This window comes from Scardinius erythrophthalmus (genome assembly GCF_964197995.2).
Source record: "Scardinius erythrophthalmus genome assembly, chromosome: 24".
NCBI lineage: Eukaryota > Metazoa > Chordata > Actinopteri > Cypriniformes > Leuciscidae > Scardinius > Scardinius erythrophthalmus.
In genome coordinates this window covers 32,981,965-33,009,615 of record NC_138244.1, presented here as the reverse complement: position 1 = coordinate 33,009,615, position 27,651 = coordinate 32,981,965, and the positions used below count along the sequence as shown (strand labels likewise).

At 42.4% G+C, this 27,651-nt stretch overlaps 1 protein-coding gene across 2 annotated transcripts; it reads right to left on the bottom strand.

Annotated features, from left to right (window-relative positions):
• Window positions 1-1,357: 1,357 nt before the first annotated feature.
• LOC308685081 (uncharacterized protein) lies at window positions 1,358-27,300 on the bottom strand. 2 transcript variants are annotated; one of them, XM_081356591.1, is made up of 3 exons: window positions 27,243-27,300; window positions 24,508-24,653; window positions 1,358-3,045 (listed from the first exon to the last, which is right to left on the bottom strand). In XM_081356591.1, exons 2-3 carry the CDS (start codon window positions 24,590-24,592, stop codon window positions 1,502-1,504), a joined length of 1,629 nt encoding a protein of 542 aa, XP_081212717.1. In that variant the 5' UTR covers window positions 24,593-24,653; window positions 27,243-27,300; the 3' UTR covers window positions 1,358-1,501. The 2 variants fall into 2 exon arrangements, with proteins under 2 accessions (XP_081212717.1, XP_081212718.1); XM_081356592.1 differs by lacking the exons at window positions 24,508-24,653; window positions 27,243-27,300 and adding an exon at window positions 23,770-23,897.
• Window positions 27,301-27,651: the final 351 nt, after the last annotated feature.

The window sequence follows — 27,651 nt, the reverse complement described above, 5'->3', positions numbered from 1 at the left end:
CAACTAAGACTGCCCTGCTCTCGGTTACTGAAGTTCTGAGACTGGCAAGGGCAACTTCCAAATCTTCAGTGCTCCTCCTGCTGGATCTGTCTCCTGCTTTTGACACAGTTAACCACCAGATCCTCCTGTCAACCCTCAAGACAAAGGGCATCGCAGGAGCCCCACTCCAATGGTTCAAGTCTTACCTCTCAGATGATCTGTCTTAGTCGTAACTTTTATCTACTGGGGTGCCTCAGGGCTCAGTGCTGGGACCACTTCTCCTCTCCATCTACATGTCATCACTAGGATCTGTCATTTAGAAATGTTTTTTAGTTGCTGGTTTTTCCTATAACTGCTGTGCTGATGACACACAACTTTACCTCTCATTCCAACTAGAGGATCCTACAGTTGCTGCTCACATCTCAGCCTGCCTGACAGACATTTCTTGCTGGATGAAGGACCACCACCTTCAACTAAACCTTGCGAAGACAGAGCTGCTTGTGGTCTCGGCCAACCCAACACTACACCACAATTTCTCCATTCAGCTTGGTTCATCAAACATAACTCTATCCAGGACACCCAGGAACCTGGGAGTTGTAATCGATGATCAGTTGAACTTCAAAGACCACATTGCTAGAACTGCCCGGTTCTGTAGATTTGCCTTATACAACATTAGGAGGATCATGCTACACAACTACACAAGTCCAAGCTCTTGTTATATCCAGACCAGGCCTATTGTAATGCTCTCTTGGTAGGCCTTCCAGCTTGTAATGCAACTGCAACTGATCCAGTATGCTACAGCAAGACTGGGTTTTAATGAGTTGAAGAGAGCGTACATCATGCCTCTCCTCATAAAATTGCACTGGTTGCCAGTTACCGCTTGCATCAAATTCAAGGCACTGATGTTTGCCTACAGAACAACCACTGGCTCTGCACCTCTATACCTAAACACATTACCTAGACCTAGGTCCCTTCCAGAAGCTTGCGCTCTGCAAGTGAACAAAGCCTTGTGGTGCCATCTCAAAGAGGCACAAAATCACTTTCATGGACCGGTGGTGGTGGAATGACCTGCCTAACTCAACCCGAGCTGCCGAGTCTCTAGCAATTATCAAGAAACTGCTAAAGATGCATCTTTTTTGCCAACATTTGACTCAACAATACTAATCATTTCCTATTACAGATCTAGTATGAAAAAAATCCTATTGCATATTGTTGCCCTATTGCTAATTTGATTGCTTCTATTGCTCTCCTCATTTGTAAGTCTCTTTGGATAAAAGCATCTGCTAAATGATTAAATGTAATCAAAATCTCAGCTTTCAAATTCTGTCAATTTTATCACTAATTTTAAAAAAAGTGTGGCTCTTTAATGTGTGGTGACAGATCGCTGTAGTGCAACAATTCAAGCAAAACGTGAATTGATAATGTCTTCCTCTTTACTACTAGTTAAAGCTCCATGATGATGGAGTATTTATATTTATAGCCTGACGCATTTAATATCTCTTAAGTGTAAATATTGTAAAAATCATTCAGTGTGAATTCTCATGTGGTAATTAAGGTTTCTTTGACGAGTGAAACTTTTTCCACACTGTTGGCAGGTGTAAGGCTTCTCTCCAGTGTGGATTCTCATGTGGACTTTAAGGTGTACATGTTGATAAAAACTTTTTCCACACTGAGGGCATGTATAAGGCTTCTCTCCAGTGTGAATTCTCATGTGCCTGTTAAGGATTCCTTTATGATTGAAACTTTTTCCACACTGTTGGCAGGTGAAAGGCTTCTCTCCAGTGTGAATTCTCATGTGGTAATTAAGGTTTCCTTTTTGGTTGAAACTTTTTCCACACTGTTGGCAGGTAAAAGGGCTCTCTCCAGTGTGAATTCTCATGTGGTATTTAAGGTTTCTTTTTCGGGTGAAACTTTTCCCACACTGTTGGCAGGTGTTAGGCTTCTCTCCAGTGTGGATTCTCATGTGGACTTTAAGGTGTAAATGTTGATCAAAACTCTTCCCACACTGAGGGCATGTATAAGGCTTCTCTCCAGAGTGAATTCTCATATGCCTGGTAAGGATTCCTTTTTGGTTGAAACCTTTTCCACACCTTAGGCAGGTGAAAGGCTTCTCTCCAGAGTGAATTTTCATGTGGTAATTAAGGTTTCCTTTTCGGGTGAAACTTTTTCCACACTGTTGGCAGGTGAAAGGCTTCTCTCCAGAGTGGATTTTCATGTGGACTTTAAGGTGTATATGTTGATCAAAACTCTTCCCACACTGAGGGCATCTATAAGACTTCTCTCCAGAGTGAATTCTCATGTGCCTGTTAAGGATTCCTTTTTGGTTGAAACCTTTTCCACACCTTAGGCAGGTGAAAGGCTTCTCTCCAGTGTGAATTCTCATGTGGTAATTAAGGTTTCCTTTTCGGGTGAAACTTTTTCCACACTGTTGGCAGGTGTTAGGCTTCTCTCCAGTGTGGACTTTAAGGTGTACATGTTGATCAAAACTCTTCCCAAACTGTGGACAAGTGTAAGGGCTCTCTCCAATGTTAACTCTCTTGTGAACTTTAAGGTTCCTGTCTTGAGCAATAGTCTTTCCACACTGAGAGTATGTATAAGGCTTCTCTCCAGTGTGAATTTTCATGTGCCTGTTAAGGACTCCTTTTTGGTTGAAACTTTTTACACACATTTGGCAAGTGTAAGGTTTCTCTTTATTGTGAATTCTCATGTGCCTGTTAAGGATTCCTTTTTGGTTGAAACTTTTCCCGCATTGTTGGCAGGTGAAAGGCTTCTCTCCAGTGTGAATTCTCATGTGGTCTTCAAGGTGTCCTTTCTGATTGAAACACTTCCCACACTGAGGACATGTGTAAGGCTTCACAGTTTGAATTTTCATGTGGTCTTCAAGGTGTCCTTTTTGATTGAACCTGTTTCCACACAGTTTGTATCTGAAAGGACTTATAGTCCCTGTCTTTTGCGCTATATTTCGTGAGGAATTTTCACCAGCAATGAAATAATGATGATTGTTATATTGATCTTTCTCTTCCATTTCCTTCAGTACTTCACTCTCCTCTTTCAGTGCCATCAGGTCTAAGGCGAAAAAAGAGGGAAAATAGTTAACCCCAGTTTAATGGCACAAAGCAACAGACATCCAATCATTTATACATGTAAAGCATCAAAACCCATTTAACCATCAAAGCCATCTTAAACCCAGTTGGCAGTTGAACCCTTAATTAAAAAATTACAGACTGATCTCAATCTCATACTTTTGTCAGGGAGCACGCAGAATATGTTTGTTAACATTTTGGAATAACCCATTGCTGCCAAGTGGATTTACAACTCCCCAATCGACCAAACCTGAAACCAAAACACTCACAGATGCAAGCGAGAGACCACAGCAGATCAAAACGAAACAATCTTTGTAATACAATTTAATGTCTAAATATCAGAACAATAGTGTCTTCTGAACCAGAGAAATAGTATTTGTGAAGAATTTCAATCAGGATTAAAGCCCCATCATTGCAAAGAAACTGCTTGTTGAAGTTAGAAATTACCTGCTTTTACCATCTGATTGTAAAATAATGACGTCTTTGAAACACAAAAGAATGTTGAGCATGTTGATTTGCACAAAAAAAATGCATTGTATTATAGGTGCTTGCATTTTGGGGGGCTGAAGTTGGACATGGTTGTGTATGTAAGCTGTTAAACATTTCACACGCAATTTCATTACATTTTTGTTTTTAAATAATCCATATTAACTTGGATTGGAATCCACTGCTGCTTCAATGAATATGTAATGAGAGATTATAATCAGGGTTTTAATCAATATTTTTCCTTCTAAATATCACATAAGTTGAAGTACTTCTCTGGAGATTTTATTTTGTTATTGACGTTCACAGTGTGATTACTGAAATGTTCTTTTCATGTATTCTTTAATGTCTGTAATCGATATTTGAATGCAGTAACAGTGCTTGCCTATTTATCCCGGAATTATCCTTCCAGAAATTAAATAGTGACTAGTTTTGTGTTTGAGAAAGGTCTCCAACGTGTTAAAACATATAGGGGTCATTGAAGTCTATAGTTTAAGGGACCATTTCTCAGTTAAAGCCTTACTTTCCATTTAGACTAAAGTTTCCTATCCTTGAGAGAAAGAACGCATTATCTTGATGTTTTGAGAGGACTCTCCTGTTTATAGTTAGAGCCTGGCCAAATCCAACCTTGGAGAAGCTGTGTTTCAGTGTGTGTGTTAGTCTTCTTGGTTACAGGTTAAGGAACCACTGGCATTATGGAGACTGACTGAGTTGTTGTTCTGGACATGCTGGCGCCCAGCGACCCAAATCAGCGACCTGGAAGGTCACGACGTGCCTAACTTCCGAGTTTCAATAGCATAATATATAGAGATTATGGAGATATGCTTCAGTCTATCTGTATATGTGTGGAAAATTACTATGTTTATCAATTTCTTAGCCAATGAGAATCATTCAACCTGTAAGCAATGATGTAGCTTAGACCTTGGAAATGGTGTAACTGCTTTGATCTGTGAACTGTAACGGGGGCGGCCTACAAACTCCAGCGACTTCTGCTGATGAAACTGCAAACTATCTTCAGTAAAACTTTTCTTCAATTTATTATAATTCTCTGGGTCTTCTTTCAAATATCTGGTTCTTGGGTCCTAAACTGTTAACCCCTAACACGTGGAGAGCTATCCCAGGCATTTCACCCTGGCAGCTGGGAATATTTCAACATGGGTATTCTCTTAAGTTCAGATGCAGGCCATCCCGCTTTAAAAGCATGGTTCCGTCACTTACATTGCCTCAAAATGCCCCCGTTTTAAGACAGGAATTTGCAGTCTGCTCGCAAAAGGAGCTATAGAGCGTGTCCCTATGGAGCAAGCAGGAGAGTGCTTTTTACAGCCGCAATTTTGTGGTGCCCAAGAGGGATGGAGGGCTCCGTCCGATACTGGACTTGAGACCATCAACTGGGAACATCACAAGCACGCGTTAAGGATGTTCCTGGCACAGGTCCGTTACGGGGACTGGTTCGCTTCTGTGGATTTAAAGGACACGTACTTCCATATTCACATAGCGAAGTGCCACAGGCGCTTCCTGAGATTTGCTTTCAAAGGCACAGCATTCCAGTATTCACTGAAGGGGCGTTCGGGACCAGCGAACGCTTAAAGAACCCTACACTGAAGGGGCGTTCGGGACCAGCGAACACTTAAAGAACCCTACACTGAAGGGGCGTTCGGGATCAGCGAATGCTTAAAGAACCCTACACTGAAGGGGCGTTCGGGACCAGCGAACACTTAAAGAACCCTACACTGAAGGGGCGTTCAGGACCACGAACGGTTAAAGAACCCTACACTGAAGGGGCGTTCGGGACCAGCAAACGCTTAAAGAACCCTACACTGAAGGGCCGTTTGGGACCATGAACGCTTAAAGAACCATACACTGAAGGGCCGTTTGGGACCATGAACGCTTAAAGAACCCTACACTGAAGGGGCATTCGGGATCAGTGAACGCTTAAAGAACCCTACACTGAAGGGGCATTCAGGACCAGCGAGCGCTTAAAGAACCCTACACTGAAGGGGCGTTCGGGACCAGCGAACGCTTAAAGAACCCTACACTGAAGGGGCGTTCGGGACCAGCGAACGCTTAAAGAACCCTACACTGAAGGGGCGTTCGGGATCAGTGAACGCTTAAAGAACCCTAAACTGAAAGGGCGTTCGGGACCAGCGAACGCTTAAAGAACCCTACACTGAAGGGGCGTTCGGGACCAGCGAACACTTAAAGAACCCTACACACTGAAGGGGCGTTCGGGACCAGCGAACACTTAAAGAACCCTACACTGAAGGGGCGTTCAGGCCAACGAACGGTTAAAGAACCCTACACTGAAGGGGCGTTCGGGACCAGCAAATGCTTAAAGAACCCTACACTGAAGGGCCGTTTGGGACCATGAACGCTTAAAGAACCCTACACTGAAGGGCCGTTTGGGACCATGAACGCTTAAATGAACCGCCCACAAAACCTCTCGCAATACAACTTTAATATAGTAGGATGTCCTGTTACTTTATCCTCTACAGTAAAAGACCTGGGTGTTATACTCGATTGCAACCTGTCTTTCAAAAATCATATTTCATATGTTACAAAAACCGCCTTTTTCCACCTTAGAAACATTGCTAAGCTACGTAATATGCTATCAGTTTCTGATGCAGAAAAGTTAGTTCATGCATTCATGACCTCGAGACTAGATTACTGTAATGCTTTATTAGCCGGTTGTCCTGCATCCTCAATTAACAAGCTACAGTTAGTCCAAAATGCCGCCGCTAGAGTTCTTACTAGATCAAGAAAATATGATCATATAACACCGATTTTATCATCACTGCATTGGTTACCTATAAAGTTCCGTATTAATTACAAGGTATTGCTACTGACTTATAAAGCCCTAAACGGCTTAGCTCCAGTCTATTTAACGGATCTTCTATCGCCCTATAATCCATCGCGCTCTTTAAGATCACTAAATTCAAGGCTTTTGGTCATACCTAGGATATCCAGAACCACCAAAGGAGGGAGAGCATTTTCACATTTAGCTCCAAAACTCTGGAATAGCCTTCCTGATACTGTTCGTTGCTCAGACTCGCTCTCCCAGTTTAAAACTAGATTAAAGTCGCATCTCTTCAGCCAGGCATTCATATAATATTTTTAATCTTACAGTTCAAATTACAATCCGGCCTCTAGTTAATAAACGCCAGAGGAGAACTGGCCCCCGACTGAGCCTGGGTTCTCCCAAGGTTTTTTTTTCTCCATTGGGTCACCTGATGGAGTTTTAGGACACTATTAGGTCACTTGATGGAGTTTTTCGGTTCCTTGCCACTGTTGCCTTTGGCTTGCTCAGTTGGGGATATTCTGGGGATATCTAATTTGATTTTATCAATAAATTCCACTAGAAACAAACCTTGTTGTATTATTTTAATTTAATACTGTGAAGCTGCTTTGATACAATCTGTATTGTGAAAAGCGCTATACAAATATACTTGACTTGACTTGACTTGACTTGACTTAAAGAACCCTACACTGAAGGGGCGTTCGGGACCAGCAAATGCTTAAAGAACCCTACACTGAAGGGCCGTTTGGGACCATGAACGCTTAAAGAACCCTACACTGAAGGGGCGTTCGGGACCAGCAAATGCTTAAAGAACCCTACACTGAAGGGCCGTTTGGGACCATGAACACTTAAAGAACCCTACACTGAAGGGGCGTTCAGGACCAGCGAGCGCTTAAAGAACCCTACACTGAAGGGGCGTTCGGGACCAGCGAACGCTTAAAGAACCCTACACTGAAGGGGCGTTCGGGACCAGCGAACGCTTAAAGAACCCTACACTGAAGGGCCGTTTGGGACCATGAACGCTTAAATGAACCGCCCACAAAACCTCTCGCAATACAACTTTAATATAGTAGGATGTCCTGTTACTTTATCCTCTACAGTAAAAGACCTGGGTGTTATACTCGATTGCAACCTGTCTTTCAAAAATCATATTTCATATGTTACAAAAACCGCCTTTTTCCACCTTAGAAACATTGCTAAGCTACGTAATATGCTATCAGTTTCTGATGCAGAAAAGTTAGTTCATGCATTCATGACCTCGAGACTAGATTACTGTAATGCTTTATTAGCCGGTTGTCCTGCATCCTCAATTAACAAGCTACAGTTAGTCCAAAATGCCGCCGCTAGAGTTCTTACTAGATCAAGAAAATATGATCATATAACACCGATTTTATCATCACTGCATTGGTTACCTATAAAGTTCCGTATTAATTACAAGGTATTGCTACTGACTTATAAAGCCCTAAACGGCTTAGCTCCAGTCTATTTAACGGATCTTCTATCGCCCTATAATCCATCGCGCTCTTTAAGATCACTAAATTCAAGGCTTTTGGTCATACCTAGGATATCCAGAACCACCAAAGGAGGGAGAGCATTTTCACATTTAGCTCCAAAACTCTGGAATAGCCTTCCTGATACTGTTCGTTGCTCAGACTCGCTCTCCCAGTTTAAAACTAGATTAAAGTCGCATCTCTTCAGCCAGGCATTCATATAATATTTTTAATCTTACAGTTCAAATTACAATCCGGCCTCTAGTTAATAAACGCCAGAGGAGAACTGGCCCCCGACTGAGCCTGGGTTCTCCCAAGGTTTTTTTTTCTCCATTAAGTCACCTGATGGAGTTTTAGGACACTATTAGGTCACTTGATGGAGTTTTTCGGTTCCTTGCCACTGTTGCCTTTGGCTTGCTCAGTTGGGGATATTCTGGGGATATCTAATTTGATTTTATCAATAAATTCCACTAGAAACAAACCTTGTTGTATTATTTTAATTTAATACTGTGAAGCTGCTTTGATACAATCTGTATTGTGAAAAGCGCTATACAAATATACTTGACTTGACTTGACTTAAAGAACCCTACACTGAAGGGGCGTTCGGGACCAGCAAATGCTTAAAGAACCCTACACTGAAGGGCCGTTTGGGACCATGAACGCTTAAAGAACCCTACACTGAAGGGGCGTTCGGGACCAGCAAATGCTTAAAGAACCCTACACTGAAGGGCCGTTTGGGACCATGAACACTTAAAGAACCCTACACTGAAGGGGCGTTCAGGACCAGCGAGCGCTTAAAGAACCCTACACTGAAGGGGCGTTCGGGACCAGCGAACGCTTAAAGAACCCTACACTGAAGGGGCGTTCGGGACCAGCGAACGCTTAAAGAACCCTACACTGAAGGGGCGTTCAGGACCAGCGAACGCTTAAAGAACCCTACACTGAAGGGGCGTTCGGGACCAGCGAACGCTTAAAGAACCCTACACTGAAGGGGCATTCGGAATCAGTGAACGCTTAAAGAACCCTACACTGAAGGGGCATTCGGGATCAGTGAACGCTTAAAGAACCCTACACTGAAGGGGCGTTCAGGACCAGCGAGCGCTTAAAGGGACACTTCACCCATTTGCATTAAGCTTTGCATTGTTAGAAACCCAGTCATACTATTGAATGGTCGTGCAACACTCTCTCATTTTCCCCTGAGACGGGAGAAATCTGTTATTTACCTCTTACACTTCCTCCTACAATGACGCAAAAATCGTCATTTTGCGTCATTGTAGGAGGAAGTGTTAGAGGGGGGGATTTCTGTTAAGACTACAGACACTAGTTTCTCATCTTTCCCAGGGTGGGGCGCGCTCACGCTACAGACCTATTACAGATCAGTGGGTGGGACTTTACTCTCTGAAACTGAAAGCAATATCCTCCATCTTGTTTGAAGCTAAGCTAACAGGCGCTGTGGAGACAGATGTAAAGTTATGACAATAGCGGAGGAGAGTGCTCAATATGATATAGAAGAAGAGGATTTCGGAAGTCTGATGCTTGAATCAGGTGTTTGTGGCTACCTTTACAAGCCGCATTATAGCGAAGAGCAGCCGAGGCAGAAGACCTGCCTGCCGCGGACGAGGAGCCCGGACTGGCTCGAGTTAGGGCGGAATGGTGGCGCCGGTGATCTCACTATGCAGCTACGAACCGCTACGAACACAGAGATAGAGTCCGTCTGCGGCAAAGAATTTCAACGATGACAATTTCTCCTGAACGAAATCTCTGAATCAGACGAGGACACGGACGTTTGTGTTGAGAACTATCCTAGTTTCGCACCGCATATGTTCTGACTGAACATCCAGGTACCATGCAATAATTCACCTTTTCGAAAGAAATACAAACGAGGAGTAATGCACTATATGAGTTCGCCAACTAACTAGACATTTTGTGTGAATGTGAAATGAATTTCAAGCTCTGGTAGTAGCTAGACTTGTAGACGGAAGAGTGATTTCTCTTATAGGCAGATATGCGCTTTCTGGATTAGTGGGAGTGGCTTGCGGAGCTGTGCAATGTGGTGCATTGTGGGAGTTGTTGTCTTTCATACAAATGCGTTCTGAAGTTATTTTTTGTCTTTTCTCGGTCACAAAGGCACCAAATTCAAAAATTATTTTACATTTCGACTACATATATGACCCACTTTAAATAAAAAACAATGTTCAAATGGGTGAAATGACCCTTTAAAGAACCCTACACTGAAGGGGCGTTCGGGACCAGCGAACGCTTAAAGAACCCTACACTGAAGGGGCATTCGGGATCAGTGAACGCTTAAAGAACCCTACACTGAAGGGGCGTTCGGGATCAGCGAACGCTTAAAGAACCCTACACTGAAGGGGCGTTCAGGACCAGCGAGCGCTTAAAGAACCCTACACTGAAGGGGCGTTCGGGATCAGTGAACGCTTAAAGGGCACCTATTATGCCCCTTTTTACAAGATGTAATATTGGTCTTGGGTGTCCCCAGAATGCATTTGTGAAGTTTCAGCATAAAATACCCCACAGGTAATTTATTATAACCATTTGAAAATGCCATTTTTTGGGCCTGTTTTAAAAAGAGCTGTTTTGGGGGTGTACCGCTGTAAATGTAAATGAGCTGCATATCCCCGCCCTGCTGCTGGACCTAGATGATGAAGAGACTCCGGCACAGAATAAACACGAATGAGAATGGACTAAACGTCTCGGTATGGTTATTTGATACATTTATGTACTTACAAAGTTTTAATCGCGTCTCCTTTGCAATTATGGATGTGCAACACACACACACACATACACACACGAACTGTGATAACGTTCGCGCAATTTTTTTAAACTACACACACACACAAATACTGTGATAACGTTTGCTAAGTACAAACGATTTATTTATTTTTTTCTTAAGGGGAGGGAGATAGACGTTTATATACTGTCTATGGAGCCTACGTGACATAAAACTGTCTGACGTTGTTTGTTGAGACATCCTATGACGACGACAATAAATAGCTTTAGACGCATTTGTTGTTGAACTGGCTGACATCGATTGAAATGACTATTTGCTCATAAATCATAAAATACACTTACTTCTTCTGAAGGTGACGTTGGATCGCGAACTGTAGGCAACGATCCACACTTGAGGATTAACTTTGACTCTCGTTCACTAAACAGTCAGTCAGAACATGATTCTCGTATTTAGGAAGTTTAAGTGGCGCCTTTTCTTCATAAATAAAATCCATCCGCTGCATTTTCAGTGGCTCTGATGTCAGTGAAGACTATTATATCCATTCTTACATCCCACAACAGAACACCTACACTTCTTATGAGACATTACCGGCTGTCGTTGATACAATGGAGGATGGTGAACAGATCACCGGGGGCGGGGTCTATGCCGAAACCAGATGTCAATCAAATCACGTCGGTGGGGCTTAGCTAGGGTTGGGTATCGGTTGGGTTTTATCCGATACCAGTACCTACTCGGTATTTTTCAAACGGTTCCGGTGCTTAAACGGTTCTTGAAACGGTACTTAACAAAACTAAACCGCACACACTTTATCAAAAAAATAATACCTCTGTGTGTGTGTGTGTGTGTGTGTGTGTGTGTGTGTGTGTGTGTGTGATTTTCTGAAAAAGATTTTCTGATTTCTGATTAAATGAAAAATTGTGCCGTTTAAAAGGCTACTGATGTAGCCGAAAACACTTGAGTTAACATCAAAATTTTGTCTTCTAATATTATGACTTTTACAAAACAGAGAAATATCTGACACTGAGCAGAAATATTTAACACACACAGTATAGCCTCATATAAATATACTTGATATTGATATACTTCATACTTGATATGCAAGATTTGCAGTTGGCATTAAAATACTAGACTTATCCGAAGAGGAACACTGGCAGCTGAACTTGAACTTTAGTCAGGCGTGTCAGAGGTTTTGGGTTCTAATCCGCATTTGTAGTTGTTTTTTTTTTTTTTTGTTTTTTTTTACGATTATGCTCATCAGTGGTTGTATATCAAGCAGGGACACTTTGTGTCCATTATATTTTGTGATTTCACCAGAATGAATAGATAGGCGTCGTCTAGGGCATTCGGGACCAGCGAGCACTTAAAGAACCCTACCCTGAAGGGGCGTCCGGGACCAGCGAACGCTTAAAGAACCCTACACTGAAGGGGCGTTCGGGACCAGCGAGCGCTTAAAGAACCCTACACTGAAGGGGCGTTCGGGATCAGTGAACGCTTAAAGAACCCTACACTGAAGGGGCGTTCGGAATCAGTGAACGCTTAAAGAACCCTACACTGAAGGGGCGTTCGGGATCAGTGAACGCTTAAAGAACCCTACACTGAAGGGGCGTTCGGGATCAGTGAACGCTTAAAGAACCCTACACTGAAGGGGCGTTCGGGATCAGTGAACGCTTAAAGAACCCTACACTGAAGGGGCGTTCGGGATCAGTGAACGCTTAAAGAGCCCTACACTGAAGGGGTGTTCGGGACCAGGGAACGCTTAAAGAACCCTACACTGAAGGGGCGTTCGGGACCAGCGAACACTTAAAGAACCCTACACTGAAGGGGCGTTCGGGATCAGTGAACGCTTAAAGAACCCTACACTGAAGGGGCGTTCGGGACCAGCGAGCGCTTAAAGAACCCTACACACTGAAGGGGCGTTCGGGACCAGCGACCGCTTAAAGAACCCTACACTGAAGGGGCGTTCGGGATCAGTGAACGCTTAAAGAACCCTACACTGAGGGGCGTTCGGGACCAGCGAACACTTAAAGAACCCTACACTGAAGGGGCGTTCGGGACCAGCGAACACTTAAAGAACCCTACACTGAAGGGGCGTTCGGGACCAGTGAACGCTTAAAGAACCCAGGGATTAAAGTGAAAAAAATTCTTCTGACTGAAATTTTTTTTTTAGGCCAAGTCATATTCCTTTAACTTTTTAAATAGTCAAGACCAATAGCGTTTTAAGGGGAGACGTTTTAAACTGCTTTAATATTGCCAGTAGGCGTATTTTAAAAGCTATATTTTAATCTATGAAAACCAGGCATGGAACATACTAATATAATTAATAATTTGCATATATATATATATATATATATATATATATGCAAATTATAACACGTTTACACAAAATTTGTTAACACACAAGTAAGTTACTTTTCCCCTTTACTTAACATAAATTGTAAGAATATGACTAATAGTAAAGACTAGTACTAATAAATACAGTGCTATGCATAAGTTTAGACACCCATGCTAAAGTTGACTAAAAAGAGGAATAAAAAATCATCTTTTGGAAATTGAACTTAAAGGTATAGTGGAGGATCTTTCCGAATTTTAGATAAGTCCCGCCCTCTCCACTTTTTGAAAAGTTTGATTGATTCACCAGAATGATTGACAATTAGGAGGACCAATAGTATAGGGTATCCACCCGGAAGTAAAAAGATCCTCCGCTATACCTTTAATGCCTTAATTTAAAAAATTAGGAAAAATCCAACCTTTAAGGACACCAATTTTCTTTGTGAATGAATAATGTATCGTAAATAAATAAATGTTCTTCCTTAAAATACAGGGTGCATAAGTTTGGACACCCCTATGTTAAATTCCCATAGAGGCAGGCAGATTTTTATTTTTAAGTATTTTTTTTATTTATTTTTTAGGATACTATGAATCCTGATAAAGTTCCCTTGGCCTTTGGAATTAAAATAGCCCCACATCATCACATAGCATTCACCATACCTAGAGATACTTTCCATAAGATCATCTCTCAATGCAAATCAAACCAGCTATTAGGCTAACTGAAATAAAACCATGCCAATCTCTAGGTATGGTGAAGGCTATGTGATGATGTGGGGCTATTTTAATTCCAAAGGCCAAGGGAACTTTATCAGGATGCATAGTATCCTAAAAAATAAATAAAAAAAATACTTAAAAATAAAAATCTGCCTGCCTCTATGGGAATTTAACATAGGGGTGTCCAAACTTATGCACCCTGTATTTTAAGGAAGAACATTTATTTATTTACGATACATTATTTATTCACAAAGAAAATTGGTGTCCTTTAAGGTTGGATTTTTCCTAATTTTTCAAATTAAGGCATTAAGTTCAGTTTCCAAAAGATGATTTTTTATTCCTCTTTTTAGTCAACTTTAGTATGGGTGTCTAAACTTATGCATAGCACTGTAAACATTAGGCCTAGGCTAAAGCTATTAAATAGCAGTCCCAAACTAGTTTTTGTTAATACAATGTTGGTATGAGCCACTACAGTCATTTAAAAATATAAAAAATAACACAAAGAAAAATAGTGGCATTTTGGGGTTATATGGAAACGACAGTTACCATGGTGAATACACAATATTAACAATAACTGTTAATGAAACATGGAAACTGGTGAATAGAATGAGAATCATACCTGCATTACTTTTATTTCGTGTAATTTACAACGTAACGGCGTTGCATGCTCGTAGTTTCTTTTGCACTTGATCAGTGAAGCAATACAGCGCGCGCCGCTGAATTTGCGCGTGCAATTGAGTGTGCGCTACGAGAACAGGATAACGACTGACAGGACAAGAAAGTCCGTTTTTCTGAGGTGAAAAACTTTATTTCAGCGTACACTTATGTCACAGCCTGCCTGGTAGTTCCTATTGTGCTGGGTTTTCTGAAGTAGTCATGATTCGCCTCTCATAACATAACATGTTCTAAACACGCACGCAGTGTGGAAAAGGAGGAGCGGAGGCGCGGGGAGCAAGGATCACAGCGCAAATTTGAACTATATCGATGTGATATGGTCTAATTCCATATCGCATTTAAAAAATATATCGATATATTTTTTATATCGATATCGCCCAGCCCTACCTGCATTATAAGTGTGTCACTGAAATATAGTTCTACCTCAGCGCTCAGCTGTAGCCTGACATGCACTTTCCGTGAGCGGTAATTGAAAACCCGGAGTGGACTATGAGCGAAGTGATTACAGAGTGCTTAGAGTGGAGAGAGGAACGTGCTTTTGCTCCACTCCAGGCTTTGATCACATCCCCCTCAGCAGGGTGAATTCACCTCGTCTTTCCTTAATTTAAGACCTATTCAAACTAAAATTAAGATATTTATTACACTATTTGAGAAATGAAAGCCTATTTACGGCCTTAAAATTATGAAAAGTGAATTTAAGACTTTAAGGACAGACTGGAACCCGCAATGACGGAAATCCGTCATAGACTTGCTGCAATTAACGGAAATCCGTCGTAGCGACGGAGAACTTTAATCCCTGAGAACCCTACACTGAAGGGGCGTTCGGGATCAGTGAACGCTTAAAGAACCCTACACTGAAGGGGCGTTCGGGACCAGCGAGCGCTTAAAGAACCCTACACACTGAAGGGGCGTTCGGGATCAGTGAACGCTTAAAGAACCCTACACTGAGGGGCGTTCGGGACCAGCGAACACTTAAAGAGCCCTACACTGAAGGGGCGTTCGGGACCAGCGAACACTTAAAGAGCCCTACACTGAGGGGCGTTCGGGACCAGCGAACACTTAAAGAGCCCTACACTGAAGGGGCGTTCGGGACCAGCGAACACTTAAAGAGCCCTACACTGAGGGGCGTTCGGGACCAGCGAACACTTAAAGAGCCCTACACTGAAGGGGCGTTCGGGATCAGTGAACGCTTAAAGAACCCTACACTGAAGGGGCGTTCAGGACCAGCGAGCGCTTAAAGAACCGTACACTGAAGGGGCGTTCGGGACCAGCGAACACTTAAAGAACACGACACTGAAGGGGCGTTCGGGACCAGCAAACGCTTAAAGAACCCTACACTGAAGGGGCGTTCGGGATCAGTGAACGCTTAAAGAACCCTACACTGAAGGGGCGTTCAGGACCAGCGAGCGCTTAAAGAACCCTACACTGAAGGGGCGTTCAGGACCAGCGAACACTTAAAGAACCCTACACTGAGGGGCGTTCGGGACCAGCGAGCGCTTAAAGAACCCTACACTGAAGGGGCGTTCAGGACCAGCGAGCGCTTAAAGAACCCTACACTGAAGGGGCGTTCAGGACCAGCGAACACTTAAAGAACCCTACACTGAAGGGGCGTTCGGAATCAGCGAACGCTTAAAGAACCCTACACTGAAGGGGCGTTCGGGACCAGCGAGCGCTTAAAGAACCCTACACTGAAGGGGCGTTCAGGACCAGCGAGCGCTTAAAGAACCCTACACTGAAGGGGCGTTCAGGACCAGCGAACACTTAAAGAACCCTACACTGAAGGGGCGTTCTGGACCAGCGAACACTTAAAGAACACGACACTGAAGGGGCGTTCGGGACCAGCAAACGCTTAAAGAACCCTACACTGAAGGGGCGTTCAGGACCAGCGAGCGCTTAAAGAACCCTACACTGAAGGGGCGTTCGGAATCAGCGAACGCTTAAAGAACCCTAAACATGTTATTGCCTATATATTTACTCCACAAACTAACTCTACGAACATGAAAAACTGTGATAGTTGAAGCTCCTAACCTTCACACTGAGGAGAAAACCCAACGCAACTTTGAGACTGAAAGAAACATGATTATGTATTTCTGCTCAGCAACACTAGATATAAACCACACGCCATACGCTAATAACTTTTTAATACTGTCTACTTTCTATATATAACAGTTTTATCTAATAACGTATTAGACAGGACTGTTAGGCATTGCTCACACTGCAGGCCTTGATGCCCAATTCTGATTGGTTACCTTTATCCGATTTTTTTGACCGTCCGTTTACACGTTCTTTCAACCGTGACCCATATCCGACTCAAGCGTTTACACTTGCCATACTATCTGAAACATCGTGCATGCTTCAAGGGGGTTCTTGCACAGACGGACGAACGTGAAATATGCTTGATGCTAGCTTTGTGATATAGCCTATGCGAAGTTCGCCAAACATCACCATGACTTTTTGGTCCTAAACTTTAGGATGAGCAAGCCAACCTTTGATATGTTGTGTCAACGCTTGTCCACGTTTCGTCGGCCCGTCCATCCCTTTGCAGAAGCACGTCGGGGTTTCTCTCGTCATTAAACCGCAGAGACGTTGATAATGCCTCAGAAAATCCGATCTGCCTGTTTTCATGAGTCGCATAGGCACATCTCTGATTTATTTCCACATATGAACGAGGCCTGAAACCGATCTGGAAATATCCGAATGCATGCGTGTTTTTCCTGTTATACTGTCATAGAACACATCCGATCTGTGTCACATATGAGCAAAAAATTGGAATTGGGTCACATTTCACTGACAGTGTAAACGAGGCCTTAGACAGACCGTAAACTAATGAACATGGAGAATCAGAGCGCTGTGAGCTCAGGAGTTCTCGACCACATCACTATAAAGGTCTGCCACGCCGTCAAAATAAAAGTCACAACGACAAGCACGGCAATTGGGGAACCATTAGTTCTTGGGGAACCGCCCTGGTGGCTCGTTCCTATAACCAGGGGTTAAAGTGGGCCGGAACGGTCCGGAACTGTGTTCAGGCACCTCAGATAAATTAATAAATAAATAGATTAAAATCAAATCATTCTCATCAAATTCAATGATTCTCATCATTCATCTAATCTAAACGTAATATCACCCCCTGGCCCCGCCTTCACAAACACGCTTCCCGACGTTACGTTCTCAGTCACGGTTCTCCTGTCTGCTTTGAGTGCATCTGCACCGGTTCACACCTCCCTGCTGAACGCCAGCGATTACTAATGCGTGAATGCACTCATGGTTGTTGAGCGCACCACAGTTAGTTTTAGGTTCGATATTCGCTGGACATTTGTTTTCCCTTGTAATATATTTTATTATTTATTATTATATTATATTTATACCTGAGAGAATGCTTTGACGCATTTCCACAGCGCATGATGCCTAAGGGACTATCAGTCAAAAAGACTATCAGTCAAAGTTCAGCTTTAGGAGTGGAAGAAACAGGGCAGGATAAGGAGACTGAGAGAATAAGAAAGATGAAGATGAGGAGAGAGCAGGTGTTGACACATATCTAATGACAAAGTTTTAAAGCTATTTCTTACTTTTTATTTTTTGGCCTTCAAAAGCCCCAAATTGCACAATTGTAGGTCAGAGAAATCCACATTTCCCCCCCAACCCCCCTAACTACCGCACATTTGAGTCAGTTTTGACTTCCCATTTTTATGTTTAAATTTACATTGTGAAAAATAAGGTTGTGTTCCATATCGTGGTGTTCAGCAATTTTAACATAGTACCTTCATCATATCAGTGTAGATGTAGGTGGACCAAAATAAAAACATTAAAATAAGTATTAAATAAGTATTGTGCCACAGTGACAATCTTGTCCCAAAACGTATTGCTATACCACAATCCTCAATATGTTGTCCCACGTGAGTCATTTTTCCCTGTTGCACCTACACGAAACTTTAAAGGGACACTTCACCCATTTGCATCAAGCCTTGTCTCGTTAGAAACCCAGTCATATTTTTGAATGGTCGTGTATTATTCCCTAATTTTCCCAAGAGACGGGAGAAATAAGGATTTTAGCGTTACAGTTCCTGCTTACAATGATGTAAAAATCGTAATTTTGCGTCATTCTAAGCAGGAAGTCCCATATCTTTGTAGAGGGGTTGAGACTACAAACACTCGTTCCTCATCTTTCCCAGGGGGCGGGACCCACTCACGCTACAGACCTATCACAGATCAGGGGGCAGGACCCACTCACGCTACAGACCTATCACAGATCAGGGGGCAGGACCCACTCACGCTGCAGACCTGTCACAGATCAGGGGGCAGGACCCACTCACGCTGCAGACCTATCACAGATCAGGGGGCAGGACCCACTCACGCTGCAGACCTATCACAGATCAGGGGGCAGGACCCACTCACGCTACAGACCTATCACAGATCAGGGGGCAGGACCCACTCACGCTACAGACCTATCACAGATCAGGGGGCAGGACCCACTCACGCTACAGACCTATCACAGATCAGGGGGCAGGACCCACTCACGCTACAGACCTATCACAGATCAGGGGGCAGGACCCACTCACGCTACAGACCTATCACAGATCAGGGGGCAGGACCCACTCACGCTACAGACCTATCACAGATCAGTGGAACTGAAACTGAAAGCAATATCCTCCATCTTGTTTGGAAGCTAAGCTAACAGGCGCTGTGGAGCCAGATGTGAAGTTACGACAATGGTAGGGCTGTCGCGATAACCGCAATATTGTAATACAATTTGTAATACAACTATTGACAAGCAAACCGCAGAGGAAGGATAGCAACCGGAGAAACCGCGGCAACCGCAGTGTTCAGGTTTTTTTTTTTTTTTTTTTTTATGAGGCTGTGGCCTTCTTGTTTTACAATTTGTCACTGTGCATTCAATGTTAAATAAATTAATGATACAACATGGTTACGGCTGTTATTTTCCCGCGAACCGTTGTAGCTGTTTCGTTTGTTTTGAATAGACCTGCTGAAACGATGGCAGACACTCTCGTCCCAAAACCCAATGTCACGTCGCCAGTTTGGGAACATTTCGGCTTTCAACCCAATGAAAAGGGCGAGCCAGCGAATTTAGATGAGCCAATATGCAAAATTTGCGGCAAAAAGGTTCCTGTGACACGCGGCAATCATAGACTGTAAAAAAATATGGACGTAGTGTCCGTGACGTCACCCGTAGGTTTCTGAAGAGCATTTTTGAAGCCTAAAGTGGGCGGAGCCGGCCGTCGCCATCTTGGCCTTGCGTCACTCCCGGATAACAGAAAATAGACAAACAGGCGGGGCGTGAGTGGAGCTGAGGAGCCTGGCTATCTGAAATCACCTCGACGTGATCGAGTTAGCTGATGATGTAAAGCCAATTAAACGTTCCTATTTTTGCCCTTCGAAATATTATAACAGTTAAAAGACATGGCTACAAGTGAGACTGTGTATTACTTCGAGAGTGTTTGTGTGTGACAGTGATTTATGTGCATACATGTCCGTCACTCTTTCATGGTCCGTCAGCGCGGCATCGCTCAAGTTCGTAGAGAGCTTATTCAGTCCATTTTAAATTCTGATGTTGGCCGTCTCTCAAATGGGTTATGGTTTAACCATTAAGCCATAGATATATTGCCTTTGAAGTGCAAGTAAATGCGCTAGAAAATCCGCGCTCATTCACGGACGGAGAAAGCGCCGACGCCCGCATGATTTCATCTGACGGTAACTTACATAAGCATATTATAATCCATCTGTTCCATGGGAGCAGAACGAACGAGCATTTATTGACGTTTTAAATTTGAAAACCCCAAAAAGCAACGAAATTGTCAGACATCCATTAGGGCATGTTCACAGAGGATAACAACTGAAATACAGCGCTGGTTGTTCTCTCGAACGATAACTACGGAATCCAAAGTCGTGGGCTTTGTAACGTTACCCAAGTATTAAATTGTATGAAATAATAATCCCGAAAAAAAAAGCACAAACACTGCAGAGATGGCAAGTTCAGCAGCTAACATTTGCTGAGGTGAAGTGACGGCTAGTAACAGCAGACAAACGGCTAGCATTGACAGCGGCAATCCATCTGTCACTCAAGTGGCTTGGCCACACCCTTAAATTTAAATATTAATCAACTAAACGGACGAGTTATAAAATAATTCACCCCCCTCACAGTTGTTATGAAGGGCAAAATTAGCTGTATAGACCAAAGCCACATACAGACACCAGGCTTTAAACACGTTTTTTTCTGCTGTAAAATCCTGCATTTTAACATGGGGGAGATACAGATTTGACTCACTTCTGACAACAGCCTCAAGCGGCCAGTCAACGAATTGCAGTTTAACTCACTTTCGTGTTGGTTTCAAGAGAGAGACGGGGAGGTTGCCGCTTGGCGGCAATACATCTAATTTGAGGTGTCATCTCGCTAACTGTCATCCAGCCATTGAAGCGCAGCTGCCCCCTCAAGCATCAGGTCGCGGAGCAACATCAAAAAGAACAGCTGAGACCGGTACCGGCCGACGGCTAGGAGTAGCTGAAGCCTTCGCGAAATCTGTAAAACACAGCCGTGAAAGTAACAGGCATAAATGCCTTACAGCCGCTGTAACGCAGTATCTAGTTCAGGAGATGGTTCCATTCAACACGGTGGAGAAACCTGCATTCAAGTCAATGCTTCAAACATTTGACAAGCAGTACGAGTTGCCGGGCAAAACTTACTTTTCAGAAACTGCTGTGCCGAAAATGTACAGCAGGGTAAAGGCATCGATCAAAAGCGAGCTTATGAATGTTGATTACTTTTCTGCCACAACCGATATGTGGTCAAGTGTCAATATGACTCCTTATATGAGTCTAACGGTTCATTATCTCAGCATGGAATGGATTCTGAAATCACGCTGCCTCGAAACAGTGTTTATGCCCGAAAACCACACGTCCGACAATATTTCGGATGCTCTCCGGCAGGCATTTGAAGAGTGGTCCCTGGATGAGAAGAAGCTGGCCTGTATCACTACAGACAACGGGTCCAACATCGTTGCAGCAGTCAAAAAGTTGAACTGGCCAGGGCTGAACTGCTTTGGTCACAATTTACATTTGGCAGTTACTACCACAACGGCGAGCGTCGAGGACCGCACAGCCCGAGCAGTGGGCCTGTGTCACACATTGGTCAGGACGTTTTCTCAGAGCTGGTTGAAGAGAAGAGGCGAAAGCACAAGCGGAACTTCACATTCCTCAGCATGGCCTCATACTGGCAAGTTATAAATGTAAACTATTTGCTAACTTTTTGATCATGTTATTAGGCAATAAATAAAAATAGAATTATAAAAATTAAACAATATAGCCTACTGTTACAATAGCATACTTGTCTGTTGCTTGCTGGGTTTAATGTATTTTTCGTTTAAAATAAATATTTTGAAACGAAAATTATTTCAAAAGGTAGGCTAAGATATATTGAAGAAAAAACATTTAGGCTAAGCTTCAGCTCAATTTAACGTCAATATAGGCCTATCTGTCTGTGCACATTTAGCCTAATATGCATTATTTTGCAGTCGGGGTAAATTAAATGTATTTTTTGTTTAGAAAAAATATATTGAAACTAATAAATAATTTAAGATGTAGCCTAGTTTGCCTACTTAAGAATTCTTTCGTTTTTCAAATTACAAAAAGCCGTTTTCTTATTGCTTGTTTTCATGTGATACTTTAGAACTTTTATTTTTTAGATAAAAAATAGAGATAGAGTCCGTCTGCTGCAAAGACTTTCAACGATGCCAGTTTCTCCTGGACGAACTCTCTGAATCAGACGAGGACACTCCTAGTTTCGCACCGCATATGTTCTGACTGAACATCCCAGTACCGTGCAATAATTCACCATTTCGAAAGAAATACAAACGAGGAGTAATTCACTAATGAGTTCGCCAACTAACTAGACACTAAGGGCCCTATTTTAACGATCTGAAACGCAAGTGTCAAAGCGCAAGTAACTTTGTGGGCGGGTCTCGGGCGCTGTTGCTATTATACCGGCGGGATAAATGACTCTTGCGCCCGACGCAAATCTAAAATGTGATGGTCTGAAGTCGCTTCATTACTCATAGGTGCGGTTTGGGGTATAACGTGAAATAAACCAATCAGAGCGTCATCTCACATTCCCTTTAAGAGCAGGAGCGCTTGTTCCATGGCGGATTGCTATTATAACGGCGGATTTGCCAGGAGCGGTTCACAGCCGAGGAGACCGACGTTCTCGTCAGGGCCGTAAAACACAGAGAAGTGACATTGGGGATGGAGAAACACACCCAGATTAGCTTCGGTTAAACAGGCGTATAATAATGTGGGTAAATGTTTAAGCTAGATGTATGCTTTTATAATAAATTATCTATCTATCTATCTATCTTTTGTAATAATATGATTTGCAAAAATTAAAACTGCTGCTTCTGTGTAGATTAGAGAATCAAAGTGTATGCGCGTTGTGCACGCTATACATTATGGCCAAGCATGCGCCCTTAAAGGGGAAATGAAGCAGTCAATCAAGTTTACATGATTTACAAGATGGATTTCCACTATAATCAACAATTATATAAGAAACATGACAAATGTAAACATACAAAAGAAAAAAAAGAAAAACCGTTATATCTTCCGCGGCCAGGGCACCACCATTGTGCAGAACTCTAACATGTGACGTCACGGGGTTGGTTGGCTTTAATAAACCTGGCTGAATGTAGGAATATCCCGACATCACACTGTCTACACCACGGTGTTTTGACCGCAAACAATGTACGTTAGGTACAGTCATTATTAGCTAACAGCTGTAAGCATGAACTAGCTAACGCTAACTTAGTGTTTAGCTAACTTAGTGAAGTTTATTAGTACCATACAAAAAGACGACGCCTAACGTTATATGTTAACAAACTGCAAATGGAAACATTGTTCGCGATGTCTGCCATCATATTCCTGTCTCTTGTCAACACCCTGTAAGTTAGCATGTATTAATATATGCATTTGAGCCGATACGGCGTGGGAAGGAGCAGTGGTAAGTTACATCGTTGTGTCGGACAGCTGTGGTGGTTTGGGGCGAAGAGCGGGTTGCGCAACGCTAAATTACCTGGTGTCAGTGTGGCTGTTGTAACTTACTGCGATGCCCACCGTGTCAGAGTCATAGACAGTATATGGTCAGAGTCCATCTGCTGTATAACGTTAGACGTCGTTAGTTGTTTTGGGTCAAAACACCGTGGTGTAGACAGTGAGATGTCGGGATATCCCTACATTCAGCCAGGTTTATTAAAGCCAACCAACCCCGTGACGTCACATGTTAGAGTTCTGCACAATGGCGGCGCCCTGGCCGCGGAAGATATAACGTTTTTTTCTTTTATATGTTTACATTTGTCATGTTTCTTATATAATTGTTGATTATAGTGGAAATCCATCTTGTAAATCATGTAAACTTGATTGACTGCTTCATTTCCCCTTTAAAATATCATAATGAACAACGCGCAACGCGCCACTGACTTTAGACTAGGTTTCTCCTGGCCAGTGGCGCAATTGTTTTATGGAACAGTAAAATAGCACCAGGGATTGTTTGCGCCGGAACACGCCTCCTTTTTTGCGCTGAACCGCCCAGGGAGCGCAAGCTCATTCCCTACTTTAGCGGCGTGCGTCTGTGGAGGGAAAAGCGCGCTGTGCTCGGGTGCAGAATAGGAATGATACATACGTCGGTGTGCAAAGTCAATTGCGCTGGGTGCGGGATAGGGCCCAGTGTGTGAAGTGAATCTCAAGCTCTGGCGGTAGCTAGCCTTGTAGATGGAGGAGTGATTTCTCTGGGCGTGGGCGTGGCTTGCGGAGCTGTGCATTGTGGGAGTTGTTGTCTTTCATACAAATGCGTCCTGAAGTTACTTTCTCTTTCCTCGGTCAAGACGGCACCAAATTCAAAATTTATTTTACATTTCGACTACATATATACCCACTTTCAATAATGTAAAGTAATCAATGTTCCCATGGGTGAAATGCTCCTTTAACCACTGCCTATAACTGAGTTGCCCGGTGCGAAGCCCTTAAAGACGTCCAGGGGACATTTGTTTCTCAGCTGGGAACACGTCTGCCCACATGAGGTGACCCGCTCCATGTCAAATAAATCCGGTTTTATTAGGACACTCAATGACATTCTTCAAAAACATCTTTCATTTCTGTGGAGCGGGACATTTTAATAAGGATCAGACGACTGAGTTCACCTCTGAGGACGAAACCAACCTGTTTGTTCCTCCGTTTCTTCATGTTTCACTCTGAATGTTTCTTCAATCTTTATGTCTTCAATCTCCTCTTTAATAAACACCATCTTTGTAATAGTGTGTCAAGTGGATCTCAGTCGCTTCACCAGGAGATGTTCTGTGTTTGTCCTGTTTAAGATGAGAATAATTAACAGAGAATGAATCAGAGTAAGAGTTAATTACCTGATTAAAGAAAATACAAATGATACAGAAAGTTCATATATTTATGATTTATGTCATATTCAAGTAGGTAACATTTAATAGATAACACTCATGCAGGTAGTTTGTAAAAGTTGTCATCACACATTAATGTTTGTTGTTCTCATTACGCTGTTATAAGCAGCTGGTGACGTCAGCGCGCGGAGATTCGATTCACTGAATCATTTCACGAAACATTTGATTCAATTGAGTTTCAACAAGCTCAGTTTCTCTCATCGCCTCTTTCCACTACATGAATATGTGCAGGGGGGGGGGACAACTTGCATCACAATAAGTGTAATTATGACTGTCAAAACATTTGGTAACTAAACAGAATTTTATTAAGACAACATGTTACATGCATCCGGCGTAAACCCACTTATAAATCCCCTCTGATGTGCGTGTGAAAGCACCCAGTCTGACCGACAGAAATAATCAGTTTGATCAAAGACAGTGGAAACTATAAGCTCAATTTAACAACACAAGCACCCTATTAAATATATTGCCATTATTATTATAAATATAATGTATTTGTATAACATTACCTCGAATGTGTTTGAATACTTTTCACTGTGTGTATCTCTCCGCTTCTCTGTGTTTGCACAACTTGCATCATTAAGCCAGAAGGTGGCGACTCGTGACTGTCTTTATGAATGAGCAATTGAACCATTGATTAAAGGATATTTCACTTTTAAAAAAACTTTTGCTGATAATTTACTCACCCCCATTTCATCCAAGATGTCCATGTCTTTCTTTCTTTCTTCAGTCGAACAGAAATGAAGGTTTTTGATGAAAACATTCCAGGATTTCCCCCATATAATGGACTCCAATGGGCCCCAAACGGTTCAAGGTCCAAATGACCGTTTCAGTGCCGCTTCAAAGGGCTTTAAACGATACCAGACGATGAATAAGGGTCTTAATACGCAATTACGTTGAAAAGGTCAAGCTGTTGTGTTTACAAATGTGTGGAAGGAGGACCATATACACATATTCAAATGTATTTGTGTCAGTTTATCGTTTAAAATGCCCATTTCGTGTGCGTATCCTGGGTGCTTTAATATTAAAAAGCCTAAAAGAACATTTTCTTCAGGACAGAAATTTTTCAAGCGTGACCTTTTCAACGTAATTGCGTATTACATGACGTCACGAACGCGCATCACAGAACAGAGCAAGGCGAACATTTGTGCTTATAAAACTTAAACTTTTTTATTTATTTTTGAAATGCCTGATCGTTTCGCTAGATAAGACCCTTATTCATCGTCTGGTATCGTTTAAAGCCCTTTGAAGCGGCACTGAAACTGGCATTTGGACCTTGAACCGTTTGGGGCCCATTGGAGTCCATTATATGGGGAAATCCTGGAATGTTTTCATCAAAAACCTTAATATCTTTTCGACTGAAGAAAGAAAGACATGGACATCTTGGATGACATGGGGGTGAGTAAATTATCAGCAAAAGTTTTTTTTAAAAGTTAACTAATCCTTTAAATGAACAGATTAGTCCAAAAACATTGATTAATTTAGGAAAGAAAAAGTAGCTGGAACTGATCTTTGATGCTCATACTAACTGCTCATCTGCCTCTGGACACAGAAGAGTTGCACTGGCGTTTGTTTGAAATGTTACATCTATGCAAAATAATCCTTGAATCAATTCTTATTTAAAGCCATTCCCGTTTCGAATATGTGATTGTGTATCGTCAACAATAAGCATAAACATTCTGCATTTCCATTTTGTAGTGTGGATCATTCATTGCGACATTTAAACTGATTCTCATGTTTAAAAATATCTGATAAAATACTTCATGCTACTGTCCACTGACATGCTTTTAAAGCTACGGTTGTCCATTGTTTTAGCCTTCGAAACCCCTTGAATGCACATGTGGAGATCAGGAAAGGGGGGGTATGCCCCCCCAGCAAGATCATGTTGGGGACCTCTGCGTTTATAAACCCTGCGTACGGCCCTGACCCAGTGATGCAGTGATCCCTTCAATAGTTGTCCAGTTTTCATGTGTGGATGGACTAATGAATAGTCACTCAAAATTCATAATTATTTAGTATTAATAGATCATTAAAAGCCAGTATTAACTGCAAAAACCACACCTCTTCTGTGGCTAATATTAATTTCATAATGATCCTTTCTCCGTGAAGTCAAGCAGCAAAAGTTAAGTGATGATGTGCAAATACTACTGGCCCATTGTGGGGTGAACTAATATGCAAGACTAGTCTTACAAGTCACTGATTAACACAGAGCGTTCATCCTTTGCTGGGACGCTTAAAAAACACTGGGGTTATAAATTAAGAGTATGCCCATTCTCCAGGCAGCACTACAGCACTGCAGAGTGAACCCTGTTACTGAGGCGCTCCTCTCTGTTACTCGCGATTCACTCCAAACAAATAACATTCACTAATGTTAAATAAAGCATTGCAACTTAACTTTCAAGAATGGTTAATTTATTGTAAAAAACGATTGAATTGACTGAACATTCTGCATTGATTGAGACACTTTAAATGCTTAAAACAAACCTTTCTTCAGCAGAATCACAACAGATGCAGGAGCGGCGCGTCCTTATGACGTCACCGCACCAGACCAAAATAAAAGTCCCGTTCACTGACTGCTGTATTTTATATGACATACTGTAAATTTGATGCAAATGTGGTTTACAAGTTAACAAAACATTGTAAAAAAGTGTATGAAAAAGTGAATGACTTAATAAAGCAGAGTTCATACAGGATGTTTGCACATGACGTCACTGATGTGGCGCAAAATGCAGATTTTTAAAAAAAAAATTTGCAATATCAAGTTCTTGACACATTTCTTTTACACATTTTCACATTTTGTAAGTATAACTATAACAGAAAAGAAACTTAAAAATAAAGAGCATCACAAACATATGTTAAATTCATTTAGTAGAGATGAGCAAAGGGATTTTCT